Source organism: Pantherophis guttatus, chromosome 6, assembly GCF_059756535.1.
Source record: "Pantherophis guttatus breed Tessera chromosome 6, ASM5975653v1, whole genome shotgun sequence".
Taxonomy (NCBI): domain Eukaryota; kingdom Metazoa; phylum Chordata; class Lepidosauria; order Squamata; family Colubridae; genus Pantherophis; species Pantherophis guttatus.
In genome coordinates, this window is record NC_142068.1 from 58,731,176 (window position 1) to 58,752,383 (window position 21,208).

A 21,208-nucleotide genomic window follows, 5' to 3' on the forward strand; every position below is an offset into this window, starting at 1 on the left:
GGATTAGACAACATCACCACCAGATGGATTCATAACTGGCTGACCAAGCCACATTCAACAAGTAGCCCTTAATGGAACTGCATCTACATGGAGGGAAGTATGCAATGGGGTACCCCAAGGGTCTGTTTTAGGCCCAGTACTCTTCAACATCTTTATCAATGATTTGGATGAGGAGATAGATGGGGAACTCATTAAATGTGCAGATGACACCAAGCTGTCAGGAACACTCCAGAAGATAGGCTTAAGATTCAGAAGGATTGTGACAGACTTGAACTTTGGGCACTAGAAATTCAATGGTAAAAAAAAGTAAGGTTCTACATTTAGGCAAGAAAAACCAAACACACAGGTACAGTATAGGTGGTACCTCACTTAATAGTAGTAACTGTGAGAGAGATCTTGGAATCCTAGTGGACAATAACTTAAATATGAGCCAGCAGTGTGCTACAGCTGCCAAAAAAGCCAATACAGTTCTAGGCTGCATAAACAGAGGGATAGAATCAAGGCCACGTGAAGTGTTTTTATCACTTTATAATGCCTTGGTAAGGCCACACTTGGAATCCAGTTTTGGTCACCACAATGTAAAAAAGATGTTGAGACTCTAGAAAGAGTTCAGAGAAGAGCAACAAAGATGATTAGGGGACTGGAGGCTAAAACATATAAAGAACGGTTGCTGGAATTGGGTATGTCTAATTTAATGAAAAGAAGGGCTAGCAGTGATATCTCAGGGATTGCCACAAAGAGGGAGTCAAGCTATTCTCCAAAGCACCTGAGGGCAGGACAAGAAACAATGGATTGAAACTAATCAAGGAGAGAAGCAACCTAGAACTAAGAAGAAATTCCCTGACAGTTAGAACAGTTAACCAGTGGAACAACTTGCTTCCAGAAGTTGTGAATTCTCCAACTCTGGACATTTTTAAGAAGAGATTGGACAACCATTTGTCTGAAATGGTTTCCTGCCTGAGCAGGAGGTTGGACTAGAAGACCTCCAAGGTCCCTTCCAACTCTGTTATTCTATTCTATTTTAATAAATATTAGTTTTCTACATGAAAATGTGGTTCACAATGTACATGCCCAAATGCTATTAAGTAGCTTGGTAGTTGGATGAATGAATAAATGCACCTAAAGAAGGCTTATGGATGACTCTGACTTGGAGACAAGTATTGTGTTCCACAGGACTCTCTTCCCTTTGCTGTTCAGCATTTTAATCAATGACTGTCTGGAACCAACTGTTAACCATACACACTCCTAAGGAACTCTAAACATGTAGTTGCCATGACCCTTCCTAAGTGAATTTTGAAAGTGTTCTTTCATGAAAATAAAAACATAGTAATATAGAAACTTGATGGCAGAAAAAGACATGGAGTTCCATTGCATCTGCCCTTTGAGGGTTTTTTTAATTCATTTATTTGTTTTTAATTATTATTTTTTATTTTTATTATTTATTTATTATATTTTTAATTTTTGTCATATGATAGACATATGTTTATCCCAAGCGTGTTTAAGTTCGGCTACAGATGATTGACCCACTACTCTGGTGGAAGTTGGTTCCAAGCTTTCACTATTCTTTCTGTGAAATAATAATATGCAGGCATTGTTGTTTATACAATAATAATGCAGTTGCCATTATGATCATGAGTCAATAAATAATTACAACGGCGAGATTCTGTAAATCACTAGTATGATATAGCATTAGTCAGCAATGTTCAAAGAAATACTATAAAGCAGTTCCCTATGAAGACATCTTATTCCAATTTTATATTGGATAATGAGACAAATTTTACATGTATATAGAATTTGTTTTATGTTGGTCTTCAATATTATTATCTATTTACAGATTCCATGACTTGTTTTCTTTTTTTGTAGGTCATACTACAGTTACTCCAGAACCAGAAATACCACCTAGTAAGTCTGTATCTTTAATCCTGAAATTAAAGACTCTGAAATAAAAACAGGACAAATCTACAATTGATCCCCAAACATATAACTTTTGCTGCTTCTACACTAAAGGGAAAAATGGATTCTTGTGACTCACCCAGAGTTGTGCCTACATGGAAGATCATACAAATATAATAAACAAACAAACAAATAAATAGGTGCAAATGTGGAACCACAGGCAGTTATAGGACCTTCCCAAAGAGTGGAGATTAAATGAGCTGCATTGGTTGTCAGAACTTCTTCCAGGTTCAGTTCAAGGACTTGTTCATGACCAATGGGGCCAGGATATTTGAGGGCACACCTCCCCCTGGATGCATCTGCCCATCCCATGTGGTCTGGCAGAAAAGGCACATTTGGGGGGGTCTCCTATATAAAGGAGTTATCACTTGTTGAGGTCTGGTCATGCATTACATGGCATCCATTCTTTTTCCATTCCCCTTCCCCGAGGTTAGATTGGCCCCAATCTTACTGGCCTTACAGAAGTCTCTCAACTTGTCATGTTGCTTGGACTTGGAGCCTGCTAAATGTCTGTATCGAGAGTGAAATATGAATTATTCTCTCATGGTGATTATGTTCTTTATGTTTTTAATCCGGTTGTTAATGGTTTTATACCTGTATTTTTGTGGTTTTATTTTTGTGGTTATTATTTTATTTTGTCTTATTTTGGATTAATGTCTTTGAGCTGCCCAGAGTGACAGATGTGGAGATTGGTAGATATGTATATTGAATTAATTAATTAGTGAAAAAGAAATCTGTGCATTTTCCATGCAACCATCTGAATAGAATTTAAAAGTAGAGCTTTGATAACATAAAATATCAGTTAACTTATTGTTAACTAACCCCGTCCTATGCAAAATTTTAAAAATTCTCTGTGTCTGTGAAATCTCAGATGCCTCATTTTTTTCCAGTTTCCCATTCAAATACATAGATCCTGTCTCATTTTTCTCAGGTGAATCTGTAAGACTGGCCAATGGAAAAAATAAATGTGAGGGACGTGTTGAAATCTTACGTAGTGGAATGTGGGGGACCGTCTGTGATGACTCCTGGGACCTAAATGATGCAACAGTTGTGTGCAAGCAGCTCAATTGTGGAAGTGCTGTCAAAGCATATGGAAGTGCTTTCTTTGGTCAAGGCTCAGGAAACATAACTATGGATGATGTGAATTGTAGAGGGAATGAAGACAGATTGGAGGAATGTTCTCATAAAGGATGGTTCCGTCATAATTGCAACCATCGAGAAGATGCTGGTGTCATGTGCTCAGGTATCTTCTGAAATATAAGAACACAACAGGAAAGAAAATGCGATTTGTTTACATATTTTCCTTCTAATGGAACTTCTAAGGTTTAATATATTTTTTCAAAAATGTTATACATATCTTCAAATAAAGGGAAAAAAGCAGCACCTAAGCTAAATACATCCAGTTTGACATCTCTAATGGGCATGTTCCTCAAACAGAACATTAAGCCACAAGTTGTAATCCTTAGGCTTGTTATAATGAACAAGAACTAAAACATTTGTTTATTAAAGACCATCATGCAAAACTGTATTTTTATAAAAATAAATATTAGTTTTCAGATGAGAATGCAGTAGACACAGTGTACGTGCCTAAATGCTGCTATTAAATAGGTTGACAGTTGGCCAAATGAATCACTGTATCCAAAGAAAGCTCATGGGTGACTCCGGCTTGGAGGGAAGGTCTATTCACCTTCATTTGAAAGGTCTTGAGCACCACAGGGCTCTCTTCCCTTTATTAACCAATGTTTTAATCAATGAACTGGTTGCAGAAATTGGGAGAACTCTGATAAATTTTGGCAGACAAATAAGACTAATTTCAGTTAGCAGGTATAATGTTCTCTGTTTCTCCCCAATATTAGCCCCCCTGTATTTATATGTTCTGTTGCTTGATTAAGTTTGTTTTCTTAACAGATTCTTCTACACCTGCTCCTCCGGTGACAGAGACCACCCCTAGTAAGTCTGCATCTGAGATCCTTGTTTGTCAATTCAGGGAAATGACTATTGACATTCTCTGTATTATTTACGTTGCATATATGTTTTGTAATAACAGACAATCCATTTCACTCAATTCTTATTAATAATTGTAATGAACCACCCGTTGACGCTGGAGAAACAAGGCAGAGGCAATGAATCAGTAGTGGGTTTCAAATCCCATTGTTACCAGTTTGCTTGTGGGCGTGCTTGGGCGTGCGCAACACTTCTGCGCATGTGCAGAAGCGTCCAGGCGCCTGGGTGGATCCTCCCACCACCGCCACTACTGGTTCACCCGATCCGGGGCGAACCGGTAGCAACCCACCACTGCAATGAATGTTACCTAAAGAAAACTGCTCTTTAAGCAGCAAAACAGCAAAAGCATGAGAAAGAAGCTCAGAGTAACTTTCTCCTAACTTTCTTCAGATAGCATCTGAAGGAAAGAAAGAGAGCAAAGCTCAGTCAGGCCTTGAAGACTGATATCATCCCTAGAGGATGAAGCAGATTAAGAAACCAACTGGGACTGTAGTGCTATACGCTACATAAACAGATTCTTGAAGCCTGACGAGGATGTCTCTCCTTCTCTCCCTTATTATACTGAATTAGGGAGGAATTAGTGTTACCTTTTTTTCCTCACCCTTCCATTTGAAGTTTCAAAAACTTAAAGGATGCTTTCATTTATGTAGCTGTCATTTTACGGATAGTCCTCGACTTACAACCACAATTGAGTCCCAATTTTATGTTGTTAAGTTTTGCCCAATTGTAGATAGTTTTTCCCAAATCAGAGTATATTGGGCTTCTTTTTCAACTACTTTGCTTCATATGTTTATATATATACTTAATATATGTGTGTGTGTGTGTATGTATGTATGTATATACATACATACATACACACATGCAGACATATACTACTGTACAGTGCTTTACAGCCCCCTCTAAGTGGTTTACAAAATCAGCATATATTTATACACATATAGTAATTGTGTGTGATTTCTTTTTTTAAAAAAATCATAAAACATTGCACTGTGCTTGCCTTACAGATTCTCCTAATTAATTCGGTTTAAAAGTAAAATAATATATTGATGCTATTGCCTATGTTGTATTCTTCCAAATTCTCAGAGATTTTAACTTTTTACTGAAACACCAGCAGGAAAGTAATTCTTGGTCTTATTTCCTGTAACAAAACAAACTGAATAGTAGCATAGGAACTGGTTTTTTAAAATCTACAAAGTTTCATGTGCCTTACATGCACAATATTTGGCTTTGTATTGTTTAGCAAATCAATGTGGAGGCCAGCTGACAAATGCCCATGGATCCTTCTCTGGACCTTATTATCCCGGAAGCCACACCAATATGACTTGTGTCTGGAAAATTCAAGTGAGGCCCTTTGAACGCATAAATTTAAAGTTCTCTTCTATGAAGTAAGTTGAAAGATTCTTTTAACTTTTTCCTTCTATATGCTTAATAAATGTGTTTTTGGGTTTGTAAACTGCTAATATATTATCGGTGTACATCAGCAACAATTATTATTCCAGAGTGAACCAGACTGGGTTAGCAGGCATTATATACATTTGGGACGACTAAAACTTAGCAATCAATTCAACGTTTTGGAGGAGCCTGAGTGGCGTAGGAGGCTAATGCCTCCTAAGGCAGCATTTAACATCCAGCTGCCTGCAATTACTGCGAGTTCAATTCTCCCCAGGCTCAAGGTCGACTCAGCCTTCCATCCTTTCTAAGGTGGGTAAATTGAGGACCCAGTTTGTGGGGGCAATAAGCTGACTTTGTATAAAATATACAAAAGTATGAAGGCTATTGCTTAACGCATTGTAAGCCGCCCTGAGTCTCTGGAGAAGGGCGGCATATAAATCAAATTTTAAAAAAAAAACAACAAAAAAAAACGTTTAACTGGATTCAACATAGTTCGACTGAAATAACGTCTTTACAATTTTAAATATGCCCCTTAAAAGAAACTCTAAGTACTCCTTTTGGCTTGATGTGATTATTTCTTCCTTAAATGATTTAACACAATTTGTTAAGTGAGATATACAACCCAATTTTATAACCTTATAACCTTTTTTTGCTGCAGTTGTTAAGCGAATCATTGCAGTTAAGTGAATCACTTGGTCATTAAATGAATTCAGTTTCACCCATTAACTTCGCTTGTTGGAAGCTGTCTGGGATAGTTACATATGGCAATCACGTGACCCTGGGATAGTGCAACTCTCATAAATACATGTCGGTTGCCAAGTGCCCAAATTTTTATTGTGTGATGCTGGATTTGGCAACATTTTCAAATCCAAGGACCAGTCATAAGTCCCTTTTTTCAGTGCCATCGTAACTTTGAATGGTGGCTAAATGAATGGTTGTAAGTTGAGGGCTACTTGTAGTGGTTAAGGCATCAAGCTAAAAACTGGGAGACCGTGAGTTCTAGTCCTGCCTTAAGCATAAAGCCACCTTGGGTCAGTCATTTTCTGTCAGTCCTAGGAAGGAAGCAGTGGGGAAAAAAATCAGTTCTGAAACAGTTTGCCAAGAAAACCACAGGGACCTGTCCAGGCAGTTACAGAGAATCAGTGATTGAATGGAAGAAACAAAAGTGATGGCATAGTAAAAGGTAAGGAATGAAATCTTTATCTATTTCTGTACAGCTTGGACTGTGATAAAGAATATATTGAGATTTTTGATGGACTCCGATATAGTTCATATCCACTTGGAAGAACTTGTTCCAGCGCCTATCTCAACTATACCTATTCATCAACTTCCAACATAATGACAATAGTGCTACATAGAGATTCAGGTTATTCAGGAAATGGGTTCTCTGCGCGTTACTACTCTATTCCACCAGGTAAGGATATTTATGTAATTCATTTAACCTGTATCCTGTTAATGATGTAATTTAGGGATTCAATATTATTTTAAACTAACTTCTATTTAGTTTTATACTGAGTAGGGCTATTGGTTCATATGAATATTTCAGCAGCCTATCTTCATGAACAAAATAATCTTTATCATCTTTGAACTTTCTGAAATTGAATATTTAAATAAATGAAAGAAAATAAGAACACAATGATATAACAATAATATAATTAATTGGAAGAGGCATCAGATGCAACAGAGCAGAACACAACTCCTTATCAATAATTTAATATTTAAACTAGGAGAATCAACTATGTTTTAAAATGAAGCCAGACTATTGGAATCTACCAGTTGTATCGAAAGATTCCACAATTGAGGTGGTACAATAGAACATATTTTCTCTAGTTGTGTCTTATAATGCATTTATAATGCATTTAAAGTGCTTGGAGAAATGCCTTTTTTAAAGTTCAAAAATAGATAAATGACTTTTCAAGTCATTTAGAATTTCAAAAGTAAACCTGAAAATCTTAAAAGAAGTATTCAGCACAACTCTTTCAATACTGGTATAATCCAGTTTGGTTGTACTAGTTTTCTATTTCAGTAGAAGCCACATCATATGTAATCCAATCACGTATGTTCATAGGCAAAGATCACTCAACCCTTGTTCTCCCCATGTGGTACCCATTGCTGCTACGAGATTTCAGATTTGGTTCCAAAGCACCAATCACTGCTTGCCACCAGATGACTAATGCAGGGGACAGAGGGAGGTGGGAAAGTGGGTGGGGATACAGCCCACTATCTTCCCCTGTGTCGTGCAACCTATGGGTTTCTGGGAAGTATAGTTGGAAAGTGCAGTGGTGCTGAAGTGGCCACAACTTCCCCAAATTTCATTCCCACAAGAGTCACAGTTCCTAGCATTCTGTAAATTAGCCCATTTGAATTTCTTCGGTTCAATAACTGTTGCCTTACACACTTTCCAATTTCACCCAATTTAAGGTTACAAACAAACAGACCCAAGAGTTTTAGTAATATGCAGATTGGATGGAAGTAATAATCATCATGTTTAATGAAATTGTTTTATTGTGTTCACAGAACCTACTACTACACCTACTACACCAGCTTCTACTTCTAAAGATAGAAGTAAGATATTATTCTTTTTCTCTGATATTGTTTAGTTGATGAGCTGTAAAGAGTTAAATCGTCATTGGAGATCACAGGTAAAGTTATCTAGGAATAAATCCACAAATGTTCTACATGTATCGTGGCACGAAGGTAGGAGATTTTGAATACACTACATGATATGAATCAGGCATGTTTATTTGCTTTGTAAAAAAATTGAGAAGATGGATTTACCTACCCCTCTCAGTTTGGATCAAAGTAGCAGCAGGCATATTAGAATAAAGTTTTCTCTTGTTTTCTTGTTCTCTTGTATAATCGTTTGACAACGTTAACAGGGGTGTCAAACTGGTGGCCCATGGGCTGGATGCATCACGCACAGGCCACATCCTCCCAGCTCCGCAAATGGAAAAAACGTCACGAAATGTCACTTGACAGCAACGTGATACAGCGAGTCTGACACATGGAGTCTGCAAGTTAGTCCCTTGCAGACTAGGAAGTACTTTCCTACTCTGCAAGGGATTGTATACCTAAGATTTAAAAATATTATGTTTTCACCATTTATATGTCTAAATCATATAACGGATTAAAGTCTAATAGTACTATTAGATTGCATAGCAATCATGAATATCATTTTGAATCAATTTCAGCATTAACCTAATCAAATGGTTATATTCACAGACCAATGCTGCTATATTTGCATAATAATTTAATGAATATTTAATTCCAAATCAGTTTTTGTTTTACTTGGTTTTAAGTAAATCTTTCACCCCTCTTTAAACTGAATTTAGATTAGAGGCTTACTCCTTTTTCCTACTTTAGAATCTATTTTTGAAATTTAAAATGAGAAATTTAGAAGTGCAGAAGTTTGAACATCTGTTTTAGCAGCCCCTGAAATCTTCATTTTTCCTTCAGAAAATATTGCATTTATTTCCTTTTCATGGTTCCTAGAAATTATAAACCATAATATAAGTCTCATATAATGAATTTGATATGTGAGAAATACATTTCACATATAGTACTTTAATATGGCATTGTCCCATGTGTTTTTGTGGCAACGATTCAAGTTGACCACAGTGTACTCTGATTCTTGATCCAGATTTTAAAAAGAAAAATATTCTCATTGTCATTGTGATGGTAGAAAAAGGTGTGCTGATTATTGTAAATTGAACTGCTAAACCACCAGTTCGATGAAGATATTAACCTTTGTTGTATTTTCAGATTCCTAGTTTGCATTACAGATGCAAGAACTGTAGCTTTTCTTTTTTAGAATCTCAGTTGAAAAATATATTTGTAAGAATCGGAAGCATTCTGGAATCATTTATACATAACTGATCGTCTAATACTGTCTTCTCCAAGCTAGTATGCCAGGACAACAGATTGAGGAAGGCTTAAGCATGACATTTATCCTTTGACACAATTATGAAAAGATAATAGGGATGAAGTTGTGGCATGACAAAGGAGTTTATATCTTAGTTTTGACTGAAACTTAATATATGGTGACAATACAATACTGAGATTAGTATTGTATTATGTAGAAATCAATACACAAAGAAGTGAATTCAGATAGGACTTATCTAACATTATTCTGATTATATAGAACATGAGCATTTATAAAATGAATTGTTTAGCTTCCAGAGAGAAGTACAATTTGACGTTCTATGTAATAAAAGTTTCACTGAAACCAATTAGTTGCGTTAAGGCTTGTGATTTTCCATTTTTTTTAGTACAAAGGTCCATGAATGTACTTCTCAGAACACAATGATCAACTTTTCTTACTGACATTAAGCACTCTGAAAATTAGTTGATGATTGGGTGGTTTGCATTACTGGCCTGTGGATATAATACCCTCTCTCTTTTTCTCCCTCTCCCTCTCCCTCCCTCCCTCTCTTTTTCTCTTCCCATGTTCCTGAAAAGATGAAGTAATTTCATAATTGATAAACCCACTTTTCTATGCATTACCCTGTTTCCCCCCCCCCCAAATAAAACATTCCCTGATAATAAGCCCAATCGGGCTTTTGAGCGCATGGCAATAAGGCCAAGCGCTTATTTTCAGGGTTCAAAAAAATATAAGACAGGGTCTTATTTTCGGGGAAACATGGTATTTGATTTGGATGCTTCTACTCTCAGGGAAAGTGAAAGTCTCCTTTGCTAGCTAAGTAGAAGAGATATTTCTTAATTAGTTTATTTGGTCCACAAGCAGATTCAAGAATTAAAATAATAGTAATACTTAGATGTATTGGCATTTTGCTTAACGTTTGCTTCTCTGTGTTATTATTTAGGACTTTCATGTGCTGATGGATTCATGCGTGCACGGATTAGCATACCCTATCTCAATTCAATCGGCTATAATGCATCACAAGTTTACCTGAACTCCCTAGATAGATCATGTTCATCTCACATTGCAGGCGATTATGTTTACTTTATTATACCATTCTATGGCTGTAACACACAGATAAGGGTGAGAATTAATTGTTGTTGTTAAAACTAATAATTACCTGTCTTTTCTCTCTTAACTATTATTATAAGAAAATGTACTATATGAAATGTAAGTTTAAAGTTAATTTCAGATATTGGGTTTAAGAAATTCTGCTTAACTCTGAACACATTAACTGGATCTAATATTACAATTAATTTTTTTTAAAAAGGGAATTTTGGAAAGGAGAAAAAAAATCAATGATTTTGAGACTGACTATTTTATCATCCGAGTTGAGGAAAAGCCAGGATTGTGGCTGCTGAAATGTTTTGTAATGAGTAACATGGTTTTTGTTAACATAACTTTTGTTACTATAATTCTGAAATAATAGTAGTCTTTAAAATGGTGGTAATGAGTATTTTTATGTCAATACTGTTGATTAATTATTTCTTTTTTCTGTTGATTACCTTTTCTTTTTTTCTGTGTGCTTTTTTAGGTGAAGAATGACTCGATAATTTATTACAATGTAATCAAGACACTCAATTCCGATTACATTATTACAAGAAAGAAAAACTTTCAATTTCATATTTTGTGCGAAATGAAGCAGAACACTATTGTAGAAACAATGTTTACTGCCCAAAATGCTATTGACCTTACTGAAAGGCGTATTGGCCATTACAATGTGTCTCTGGCATTCTATTCATCATTATCCTTCACCCATAAAATTCTGGGATCACCATACTACGTTTCACTCAACCAGAATTTATATCTCCAAGCTACTCTGCACACTGCTGATCCAAATATTGTACTCTTCTTAGACACATGTATCACATCTCCTGATAGTAATGATTTTAGAACCTTGACCTATGACTTAATCCGAAGTGGGTAAGTGTGTATTAAATATGTAAGAACCATAATCCAAGTTGCCACAAAGAAATTGCCATTGTGTCAGACACATAGATTCTGAATTAGATTTTCTGCTTATGTCATATTTCTTAAGACAGTATAGAAAGAACTGCAAGGTTCATCTGCAAACTGTAATGACTTATTTTCAAACAAAACAATACCAGGTTATGTTAATATTTCACTTAAATTATCAAATATTAAGTGTTAATATCAAATTATAAAAGTAAGTATTAATATCAAGTAATTCAATCACATATACAAAAACTAAGGCGAATAAAAGGATATTATGGGCTGAATGGATTGGTCACAAAATGCATACTAATAATGACCGAACTTTGTTTAGATTATGGCCAATTTCACATACTTTGTACAAAAATAGTTATTATTACAGAGCCGTTGCCTTGCTCTTACTCACAACCTATTACTTTCCCTCCCAAGTACATATCTTAAAGCACTTTTACGAGCCCCAAATTTGGGTTTATTCATTTTGATATTCCAATATTATATGCTTTCCCTATTGTTCTCTACTGCATCTCATAATCATCAGAGTCAATCTACTGCAGAAATTTAGGAATTACATACATCATTACACTGTAATAAAATATTTGAAGTAAGCATCTAGGCATACCTGACACAACAATATTTTCTTTTATTTTCAGATGCCCACGAGACTCTACTTATAGAAGCCTGTCTTCACCAACAAACAATGTAGTTCGTTTCCAGTTCAACTCCTTTAAGTTTCTTAACCAGCACAATTCAGTTTACATACAATGTAAATTAGTAGTGTGTAGAGCAGGTGATCGTTCATCTAGATGCCACCAGGGATGTTTACTGAGAAAAAAGAGAGCCGTGGATGAATCTCAGGAGAAGGTTAATGTTGTTGTGGGACCACTCAAACTTCTGAAGGATGAAAATGAAGTTCAAAAATAAGGATTTCATCCCCTCCCTCCATTTGACTATGTTTTCTGGTTAAAATGATGAAAGCTAGATAGATACCTAAAAAAAATAATCATACCCATGTTATTCCATAGAGAAAATGTTTCAAATCCATAGCTGAATACTATCTTTTATACAAGCAACTAAAAGCGAATGAAATATTAAAACAACTTTTTAAGATCTTCAGAGCTCTTCATCAGGCAATATTAGGGGATGAGGGAAAGGAAAATTAGTCTAAACAGCATTTTACATGGACAAGGTCTTTTCCTAAATGGCTATGCAATTTGCTGAGATAGTACATCATGATATAAACAGGCTGTTTAATTTTGTTAAGCACTTTATACAAAAATGCCAAAGTTCACTGAGGTTTGTGTTCCTCGTGATGATTGTTAGCCTTATGAAAATATTTGAGAGTTCATCAATAACATACTCTTATTAAAACCCTTAGTTCTATCCAAATAATTTTACTGTTTGACACTAGAAAACAGCTAACTTTTAAAACGTTCTTCATATGTTTTGTCATTCTTATTTTATTAAAGTCTGACATAGAAGATATACCAATTCCAATAGTCAACCTAAATGGCTACAGAAAAAAAAATGTACCTGTATTTCATACAGGAAGGATACATACTAGTTGTAGTTAATATCTAAATTGTATAAATATATTATGTTATAGCATCCCTTCATGTTCTGAAAAGCAAAATTACTTCTATTTCTGAAAATAATTGTAGATTATTATTCTTTCTCTCACACCAATGGCAGTTTATGAGGCAGCTTCTGCTGTCTAAGAAGTTACATAATATATTAAGACTTGGTCAGACTTTTAATAAATTGAATAATTTGTTGAAGACTAAAGGGGTCAATATAGGCCAACATGTTAAACTAATGAGAAAAAGCATAATTTTTAAAGAACCCCTTAAGATGGATGAGCTACAAAAATGAAAATTTTTAGAATTCATTGCTGTATATATGAATAGAAAAACTTTGTCACTAAATTAATTTCAAATTATTGGAAATTGTATTTTGCTTCCAATGCATTGCAATAAAACTGCTATCTTTGCAAACTAAGAGTGAGCTTATTATTTTGGTGCAAGGACAACTACTTCTATAGAAAAATCGAACCTATGAATTACTATATTTATTTTTATTTGAAGATTTCTTTCCCCACTTTTATTTCATGAAACAGTCCCAGAGAAAGATACAATATATGTTAAATTTTACAAGAAATCAGAACAATTTAAAATAAAAAATATTTTCACTATAGAAACTGTAAAAACCAAAATAACCCTTATTTTGGGAAACCTAAGAATAGCCACATCTTTAAAATAATAAAATGCTATTATATGTACAAAAAATATACCGTTCAGAAGAACTTCAGATTAAAAAGAAAAAAGAAAGATTCAAAAGCCCAATTTGACCACAAGCCTTAGAGGAAAGGATATATTTTAAAATGGAGACAAGCATCTATTATGCTAAATGCCAACTATAATACAATGGGCAAGACATTTCATAGACTTGTTATCAAGAATGGCTTTTCTCAGGTGGCAGCATGAAATTTCTAGCAAACTAATTTTATCAAAAAGATCTAAATGTCTGATCAGCTATATAGGAGAGAAGGAATGATCTTTAGGTCCTAACATATATACAGAGTTGTAAACTGTTACAGTCACACCAAACACAGCTCAGCTGCAAATTGGAAATTGGTACAGCTCCTTCAGAACAAATGCGTATTACGGTAATGCTTGGGATATGCATTTTTCTGGCCAAGCTTAAGAGTGGCTCCAACTACAGCAAATTGCTATAATCCAACATAGATTTAGATACTGTGGTTCAGGCAACCTGTGTCTAAAAATATAGTGGAAAACAAGCATTGTTTCTCATGGAATATGGTTTAATTAAAGTAATGGCTCAACATTCCCTTCAAGATTTTGTAAGTGCTTTTTGGCACAGTTTCCAAACCTTTCACCTAGAAACCCTTCAGACTATTCTGGAATTCACCAATCCTTACAAGTGTAAAGGGTCCCTTCCTACTATAAGAAAAATGATATAAGGGGAAAAAAAGATGGTTATCAATCCAACCCTTACCTGAAAATAATTTGACTAGGAGAACAGGGAGCTAACAAAACCTTCCCATTCATAATCTTTACACAATGCTTATTATGAAGTTGCTCTGTTTTATGTGCTACTGACATAGACAGAGTGATGATATAGTAAAATTGCTCATGCTTGTAATGGAAATCATGAGGTCTTCAGATGGAAGTATGAAAAAGGCCATATGTGAATGTGAATGTGAGTTTTAAAGAACCTCAGATTCTCTACATCATAGATAGGTCACATAGAGTGGCTATTAGGCAATGGGTTGGACAGTATATCAACAAGTCTTCATGCTGCTGTTGTAACCTAACTTAAGATGTGCATATTCAGTTCCCTCAATGAAGCAAAAGAGTCTCCAGATAAGACTAGTAAACCATAACCATTCTTCTCAATTCCTCCAGTCTGGGCTGATACTGCATCAAATAGGCAGAGCTAAGTCTAGCCAACTACTGTATATACAAGCTCACCCATTCAATTAAAATCTCATTAAATATGCCAAGATGGCTCTCTCACCTACTAATTAAACTTAAATGATAAATTAAACCTACCCAACAGTCAGTAACACAATGACAACCTGGTAGGCTGATTCGATGATATACACTGCGACCTTAGGGATAGCTCTGTTTTCTTTTATTTCCGCACTTCTGTCCAACGTTTGATGCTATCAGTTCCCTTGTTTAGTTTAGTTAAAATTGTATTATTCAGTTAGAAGTATGTTATTTGCCTAAGCTGATTACAACAACATACAACAAAATTTATGCACAAGCACAAGCACACACACTCAGACAAAGATGACTGTATGAAAAGGTGGGGGAAAATAAATATTCTCTCAGATTTTCAGTTATTAGTATTACTTCCCTAAATAATTTCACCACAATTTCACAGTCTTTCAGAATTTCCAGAGCTATTTGAAGTAGTCAAGCTCTTACCTTAGTTCAATCAAGCTCTTACCTTGGTTCAAATCTGTGTGTTCTCTGTGTGTTCTCTGTGGGAGCCCCGACCCTCTGGAATGGATTGCCCACCGAGCTCAGGATAGCCCCCGACCTTCTTTCCTTCCGTCGCGAGCTGAAGACGTGGCTCTTTCGTCAATTCAACTGATCCGTTTGGGGATACATTGTCATAATTTTAAACTGTTTTTAATAGGGTTGCTGATTTTAATTTTATTTCATTGTGATTTGTATTGGAATTTGTCATATTGTAAGCCGCCTTGAGTCCCTAGGGAGAAAGGCGGCATATAAATCGCAATAATAAATAAATAAATCAACATTGCAAATCAGGCTAGTCAATGGGTTGGGAGACAACCTGAAAGGAGATGCCAGGAAAGGTTGAAAAACAAAACTGATCCAAATTTCTAGTAGGTATCATATCCTAATTATGACTGTCTTCATAATTGTACATACTATATCATAGGCTTTATGATCAAAATGTATACATTTTTGCATTATTCACAATAACTATATTAGAGAAAGTGGTAAAAAGAAAAAAGATAGAAATTTCATATTATACCGATATTAACAAAGAGTCTTAATGTAGAGTGAATTAATATAACATAACATAAACTCTATATTACATTTGTTAAAACATGTTAACATTCCTATATTAATATAGTATTAAAAATAAGAGTAAATACTAGAAATGGAAAGAAGAATGAAAACATTACTTTAAGCAAAACAACTCAAGAAATTACCAGATAGTTCCATGGATCTCTTCTTTGCTCTCCCCTCAAAGAAGGCTAATTCCTATTTATTTATTTGTAGCCCTCCTTTATTATTTTTACAAATAATCCAAGACAGCAAACATACCCAACACATCTTCCTTCTCTTATTTTTTCCACAATAACAATCCTGTGAGGTAAATTGGGCTGAGAGAAAGTGACTGGCCCAAAGTCACGCAGCTAACTTTCATGGCTAACATGGGACTCGAATTCATGGTCTGCCACTTTCTAGCCAGGTGCCTTAACCACATGTGAACAGCACACACATCAACAATTCATTGCTATATATTAAGATATGTTTCTAATGTCATAATGTTCTAATGTACAATTAACCAGTGGAACAGCTTGCCTTTAGAAGTTGTGGGTACTTCATTACTACAGGTTTTTAACAAGAGACTGGACAGCCACTTATCTGAAATGGTATAGGGTCTCCTGCTTGGACTAGAAGACCTCCAAGGTCCCTTCCAGGTCTATTCTGTTTGATAAAGTTGTAAGACAGTTTTATTTCACTACCACTATTTATCATGAAATGTAATTACTTTCTTATATGCACACATCAAATACTGGGAATAAAGCTAAGGAGAACATATGTGACTATGGAGTCCTAGCTTTGTTGTTCGCTTGCAGATGTTTGTTTGTTTGTTTGTTTGTTTATTAGATTTGTATACCGCCCTACTCCCGAAGGACTCAGGGCGGTGAACAGCCATGAAATAAAACATATAAATACAAAATTTAAAATAGAAATAAAACAAGTTAGATAAATTTGGCTGAACCATATTTAAAACCCCAATAATTTAAAACCAAATTTAAAATTCCCATTTAAAAGAGGAGAAGTTTAGGTCAGGCCGGCTTGCTGGAATAGGAACGTCTTCAGCGTGCGACGGAAGGTACGCAGATCCGGAATCCTCCGTAGCTCGGGGGGGAGCTCGTTCCAGATAGTAGGTGCCCCCACAGAGAAGGCTCTCCCCCTGGGGGCCGCCAGTCGACATTGTTTGGCCGACGGCACCCGGAGGAGCCCCTCTCTATGGGAGCGTACTGGTCGGTGGGAGGCTATTGGTGGTAGCAGGCGGTCCCGTAGATAACCAGGTCCTAAGCCATGGAGCGCTCTAAAGGTGATGACCAAAACCTTGAAGCGCACTCGGAAGACCACCGGGAGCCAGTGCAGCTCGCGCAGGAGAGGCGTTACATGGGAGCGCCACGTCGCTCCCATCACCACCCGCGCGGCCGCACTCTGCGCCAGTTGGAGCCTCCGAGTGCTCCTCAAGGGGAGCCCCATGTAGAGAGCGTTACAATAGTCCAGACGGGAGGTGACGAGGGCATGAGTGACCGTGCGTAACGAGTCCCGATCCAGAAAGGGACGCAACTGGCGAATCAGGCGAACCTGATGAAAAATCCTCCCGGTCACGGCCGTCAAGTGCTCTTCTAAAGACAGCCGTGAATCCAGGAGGACACCCAAGTTGCGAGCCCTCTCCGTGGGGGCCAATACTTCGCCCCCAATAGTCAGCGATGGCACCAGCTGACTATATCGGGATGTCGGAAACCACAGCCACTCGGTCTTGGATGGGTTGAGTCTGAGCCTGTTTCTCCCCATCCATGTTTCTTTCCCTAATTAGGTAACATCATCAGTGTTAATGAGAATGAAGTTTGCTTCCTGTTTATATAACAGTAGTTTGCCAACCAGTGCCAGTTTCCTTTCTGGTGGTTCCTTGATTATGATTTAGTTTTGTGCTTGCTTATTTGTCTGGTATTAAACCCCAATTATCTGGGTTTTGTTTGCTGGACAGGATGTCTTCTGGCTTCTTTGATTACTTCACTTCTTTCTTAATGTTTTTAATATCTCTTTTGAACTCTGCAAATATTTAGCATATCTTTATGATTCTATTAATGGTTGCTTTGTCTGAATGCCAAGCTTCCAGGATTTCCCTAACAATTTTGGATTTAGCTTGGTCTTATGTCCATTACATGTATCCTGTTCTAGAAGCTTTGATAATATGTAGTATGTTCTTACTGAAAAAGTGTTTTGAATTGGTAAATAATAGCTATTTATACCCACTTACCTTGTGTAACTTGGAATTCTCTAACCAATTCAAGTAATTTCAGAAAAAAAATAATTTTACTTATATTATGATAACATCTAAAGGAATGATCTGGTTTAATACTAGGGATGTAAATCTCCTAGAATTAGCTGACATTGTAGACATTAATTTTAAAACTTGTTAAAATACATATTATGCCCCACCAAAAAAATAATTTTCTAAATTCCTGCATTGCCATCTACTGGAATTTAAAACTCATTACAAATACATCTAGGTAACATTTTCTATTACCCTCTTATAACAAAAAAACTGAATAAAAGCAGACAGTTAAATTCTGTTCTTCTTTTTTCTATATTCAATCTGTATTTTAAAAGACTGATTGGCATCAAGTTTATTTATTTGTTTATCAAATTTATAGACCAACCATCTGTCTCCAAAAGATCTTTTTTAAAGCAAGTTTGCTGTATTTGAAAAGTATGAATCCTGGCATGATATGTATTTAGGTTTTCCTATATACTAGGAATGTGAAGAAGACAGTGAAGCTAGTGTTCCATGAAGGCTTAGTTAATACTGGAGAGACTATGCTTGCCTACAAAAAAGAGACATGGCAAGACAAATGTCCATGGCCAATACATTAAAAAAAATCGGCCATGCAAAGGAGATAACAAAAGACCTGGCAATGGCTAAGAACAGGAATGTTGAAGAAACAGACAGAGGGGTTAATTCTGGATGGACAAGACCAAGGCTTAAGAGCAAATGCATACAAAGCCAGAATTGAGAAGATGGCAACAGACAGGAAATGCTGCCTATAATGTGCAGTGTAAGGACTATGACAGCCTATGTACGGCAGAAAGGCAAATTAGGAGAATGCATCTATGTACATCAACTAGCAGTCAGAAGACATGATGAAAATTCCTTAAACTCACAACATGTGGACAGACTCAACCATACTTAACTGGGAAACAGTGAGCATCCTAGACAAAGCTAAATTCAAAAAATTCTAGGGAATTCCTGGAGGCTTGCCATTCAAACAAATCAGCTATCAATAGACACATAGATAATAGCCACATTTAAAGACCAGTCAAAAGCGACAATAAAAAATGAAGAAGGAAACAAAAAGACCTCTTCAGCAACCAACATATAGGTAAGCAGAGTTTAATACTAGACAAACTTTTCTTTTTTTCTTTTTTTTTGATCCTGCAAACCCTTAATTCAGGTAGAGTCAGGGTGACTCAATGGAGCTGAGCATTTACTAGTTGGATGGTCTTCCCAACACCTACTTGGAGTTCACAGCTAATATTTTGTCTTTGCACTCTGAGAGAGAAATATCTACCACTATCTAGGATTGAATTCTCAATCTTCTGAATCTGAGGCTTCACCACTAGGCACCACGTCATTCAGGAAAACCATTTTCTTTTTTCTCTTTCTCCCACTCTCTCCTTCCTTCCTTCCTTCCTTCCTTCCTTCCTTCCTTCCTTCCTTCCTTCCTTCCTTCCTTCCTTCCTAGAAACACAGATCTGGATGTTGAGAGAAGAATGACTCAGTTAATGAACTTGCTAGGATAGCAAGGAATACTATCATTTTTATGGATATTAGATGAAATATACAGATTCATTTATTTAAAATATAGCGTCTTAGAGCAGTTGCAAAATATAGTAAAATGAAACCCAATAAATTTTCATTAATATAAATAATTGAATAACAGACCCTTCATATTGTAAGCATGATTTCTGTATAAAGAACATTTTTATAATGAAGAACATTTCTGATTAGGCTAAACACCTGCTTAGTCCAACATCCTGTTTTCTATAATAGGCAATCAAATGTCTTTGGGGCATCTACATTTAACTATCTACAGTCCTTTGTCAGTAGACTATAACATTTGAATCAGTAGAAGTATATTTATCTGACAAAACACAGGGAATATAGAACTAAGCTGGTCACTTCTCTGCTACTTAATGTGAGAAATTTTATATCAAAATATATTTTATTCTTTATACTGTTTCCATCTCTCTTTAAAACACTAATAAAATCCGCAAATGATCTGAGAATCAGCGTCTCCACTAGATAATTGACAGTCAAGCTGAAAAGTAAATTAATCAAGTAAAACATAAAAAACAGAGAAAAATCCTTTACCCAAATTTCCTCAAATTTCCAGATTAATTACCCAGACCTAATCCTCATATCAAAGAGAAGAGCTGCAAAAACAAATAGAGTTAATCAAATTAGGTGTCCCATCAGAACTGCATGTTTACAAGAATACATGCCTACACACACACATATGCCCCTCAAGGGTCACTCTAGAATCAGCAGGTAAACACTTCCACACACTCCCCCTATATGTCTGCCACTCCCACTCTAGAATCAGCAAGTAGACACTTCCTGGACAAGCTCCCCCTATATAAGTCTGCCACTGTACCCCATTTCTCTGCAGCTGCCCCTAAAAGCAAACTGTTTGCTTTTAGGAATAAATATTTCTCCTTTCCTCAAAGCTGTCTGGATCTCATTTTTATTCTTCCACAACCCCAGTTTGAGTTGGAACCCCAAATTATTCTTCTGACATTAATTAATTAGTTAGACCTAATAGAGCATTACTGAAATTTTTCAAAATGTATTCTTTGTTAGCTACAATGATTTAAATATTGCTATATTAAATATTGCTAAATATTGCTATATTAAATATATCTTATGTTGCTAGTTAAGTAGGGTTACATAGGGTGATCATTCAGCTTGCCGTATATATTTAATTTGTTCAGCTTGTAACGAAGATCCAAACAGAAAGAGAAAAGGAAATACCTCATCAGAAGCATTAAATGTATTCAATTGAAATGTGGAAAGAAAGAAGCACTTAACAAAAGAACAGTTAGTTCCCATTCTACCTGTCATAGGTAGAACATGGCCTTCAACTTTTATAAAGGCTCTTTGTTTTACTTGGAAGTTAGATGGAGGTTTTTAAACTAGACATTGTTATAATAAACAACTTCATAAGCATGCCAAATCCACAAAGGTCACCCTTGGAGAACATTTCTCTATTTTTGCATTTTAAAATCATATATTTCAGATTAGTGACTAACCATTCATTTGTTCTTTTATACAATTTACTGCCTGTGCAAGAATTTGCTATTCAATATGGTTGCAATTTTCTTTAAAATAAGTTGATACCACAATTATTTGAAGGTAGCACATCATTGTCTGTATATTTGTATGCTAAACAGT

At 35.9% G+C, this 21,208-nt stretch overlaps 1 protein-coding gene across 1 annotated transcript in view; it reads left to right on the forward strand.

Moving 5' to 3' along the window:
* The window catches only part of LOC117676679 (scavenger receptor cysteine-rich domain-containing protein DMBT1), a 93,351-nt gene that overhangs the window by 22,014 nt on the left and 50,129 nt on the right, over window positions 1-21,208 (forward strand). Inside the window, exons 12-20 of the mRNA XM_087872362.1 lie at window positions 1,864-1,902; window positions 2,885-3,196; window positions 3,862-3,903; window positions 5,198-5,342; window positions 6,567-6,763; window positions 7,867-7,914; window positions 10,173-10,351; window positions 10,803-11,191; window positions 11,872-12,139. Of these exons, the coding sequence (XP_087728488.1) occupies window positions 1,864-1,902; window positions 2,885-3,196; window positions 3,862-3,903; window positions 5,198-5,342; window positions 6,567-6,763; window positions 7,867-7,914; window positions 10,173-10,351; window positions 10,803-11,191; window positions 11,872-12,139 (1,619 nt within the window). The remainder of the gene's footprint in view (window positions 1-1,863; window positions 1,903-2,884; window positions 3,197-3,861; window positions 3,904-5,197; window positions 5,343-6,566; window positions 6,764-7,866; window positions 7,915-10,172; window positions 10,352-10,802; window positions 11,192-11,871; window positions 12,140-21,208) is intronic.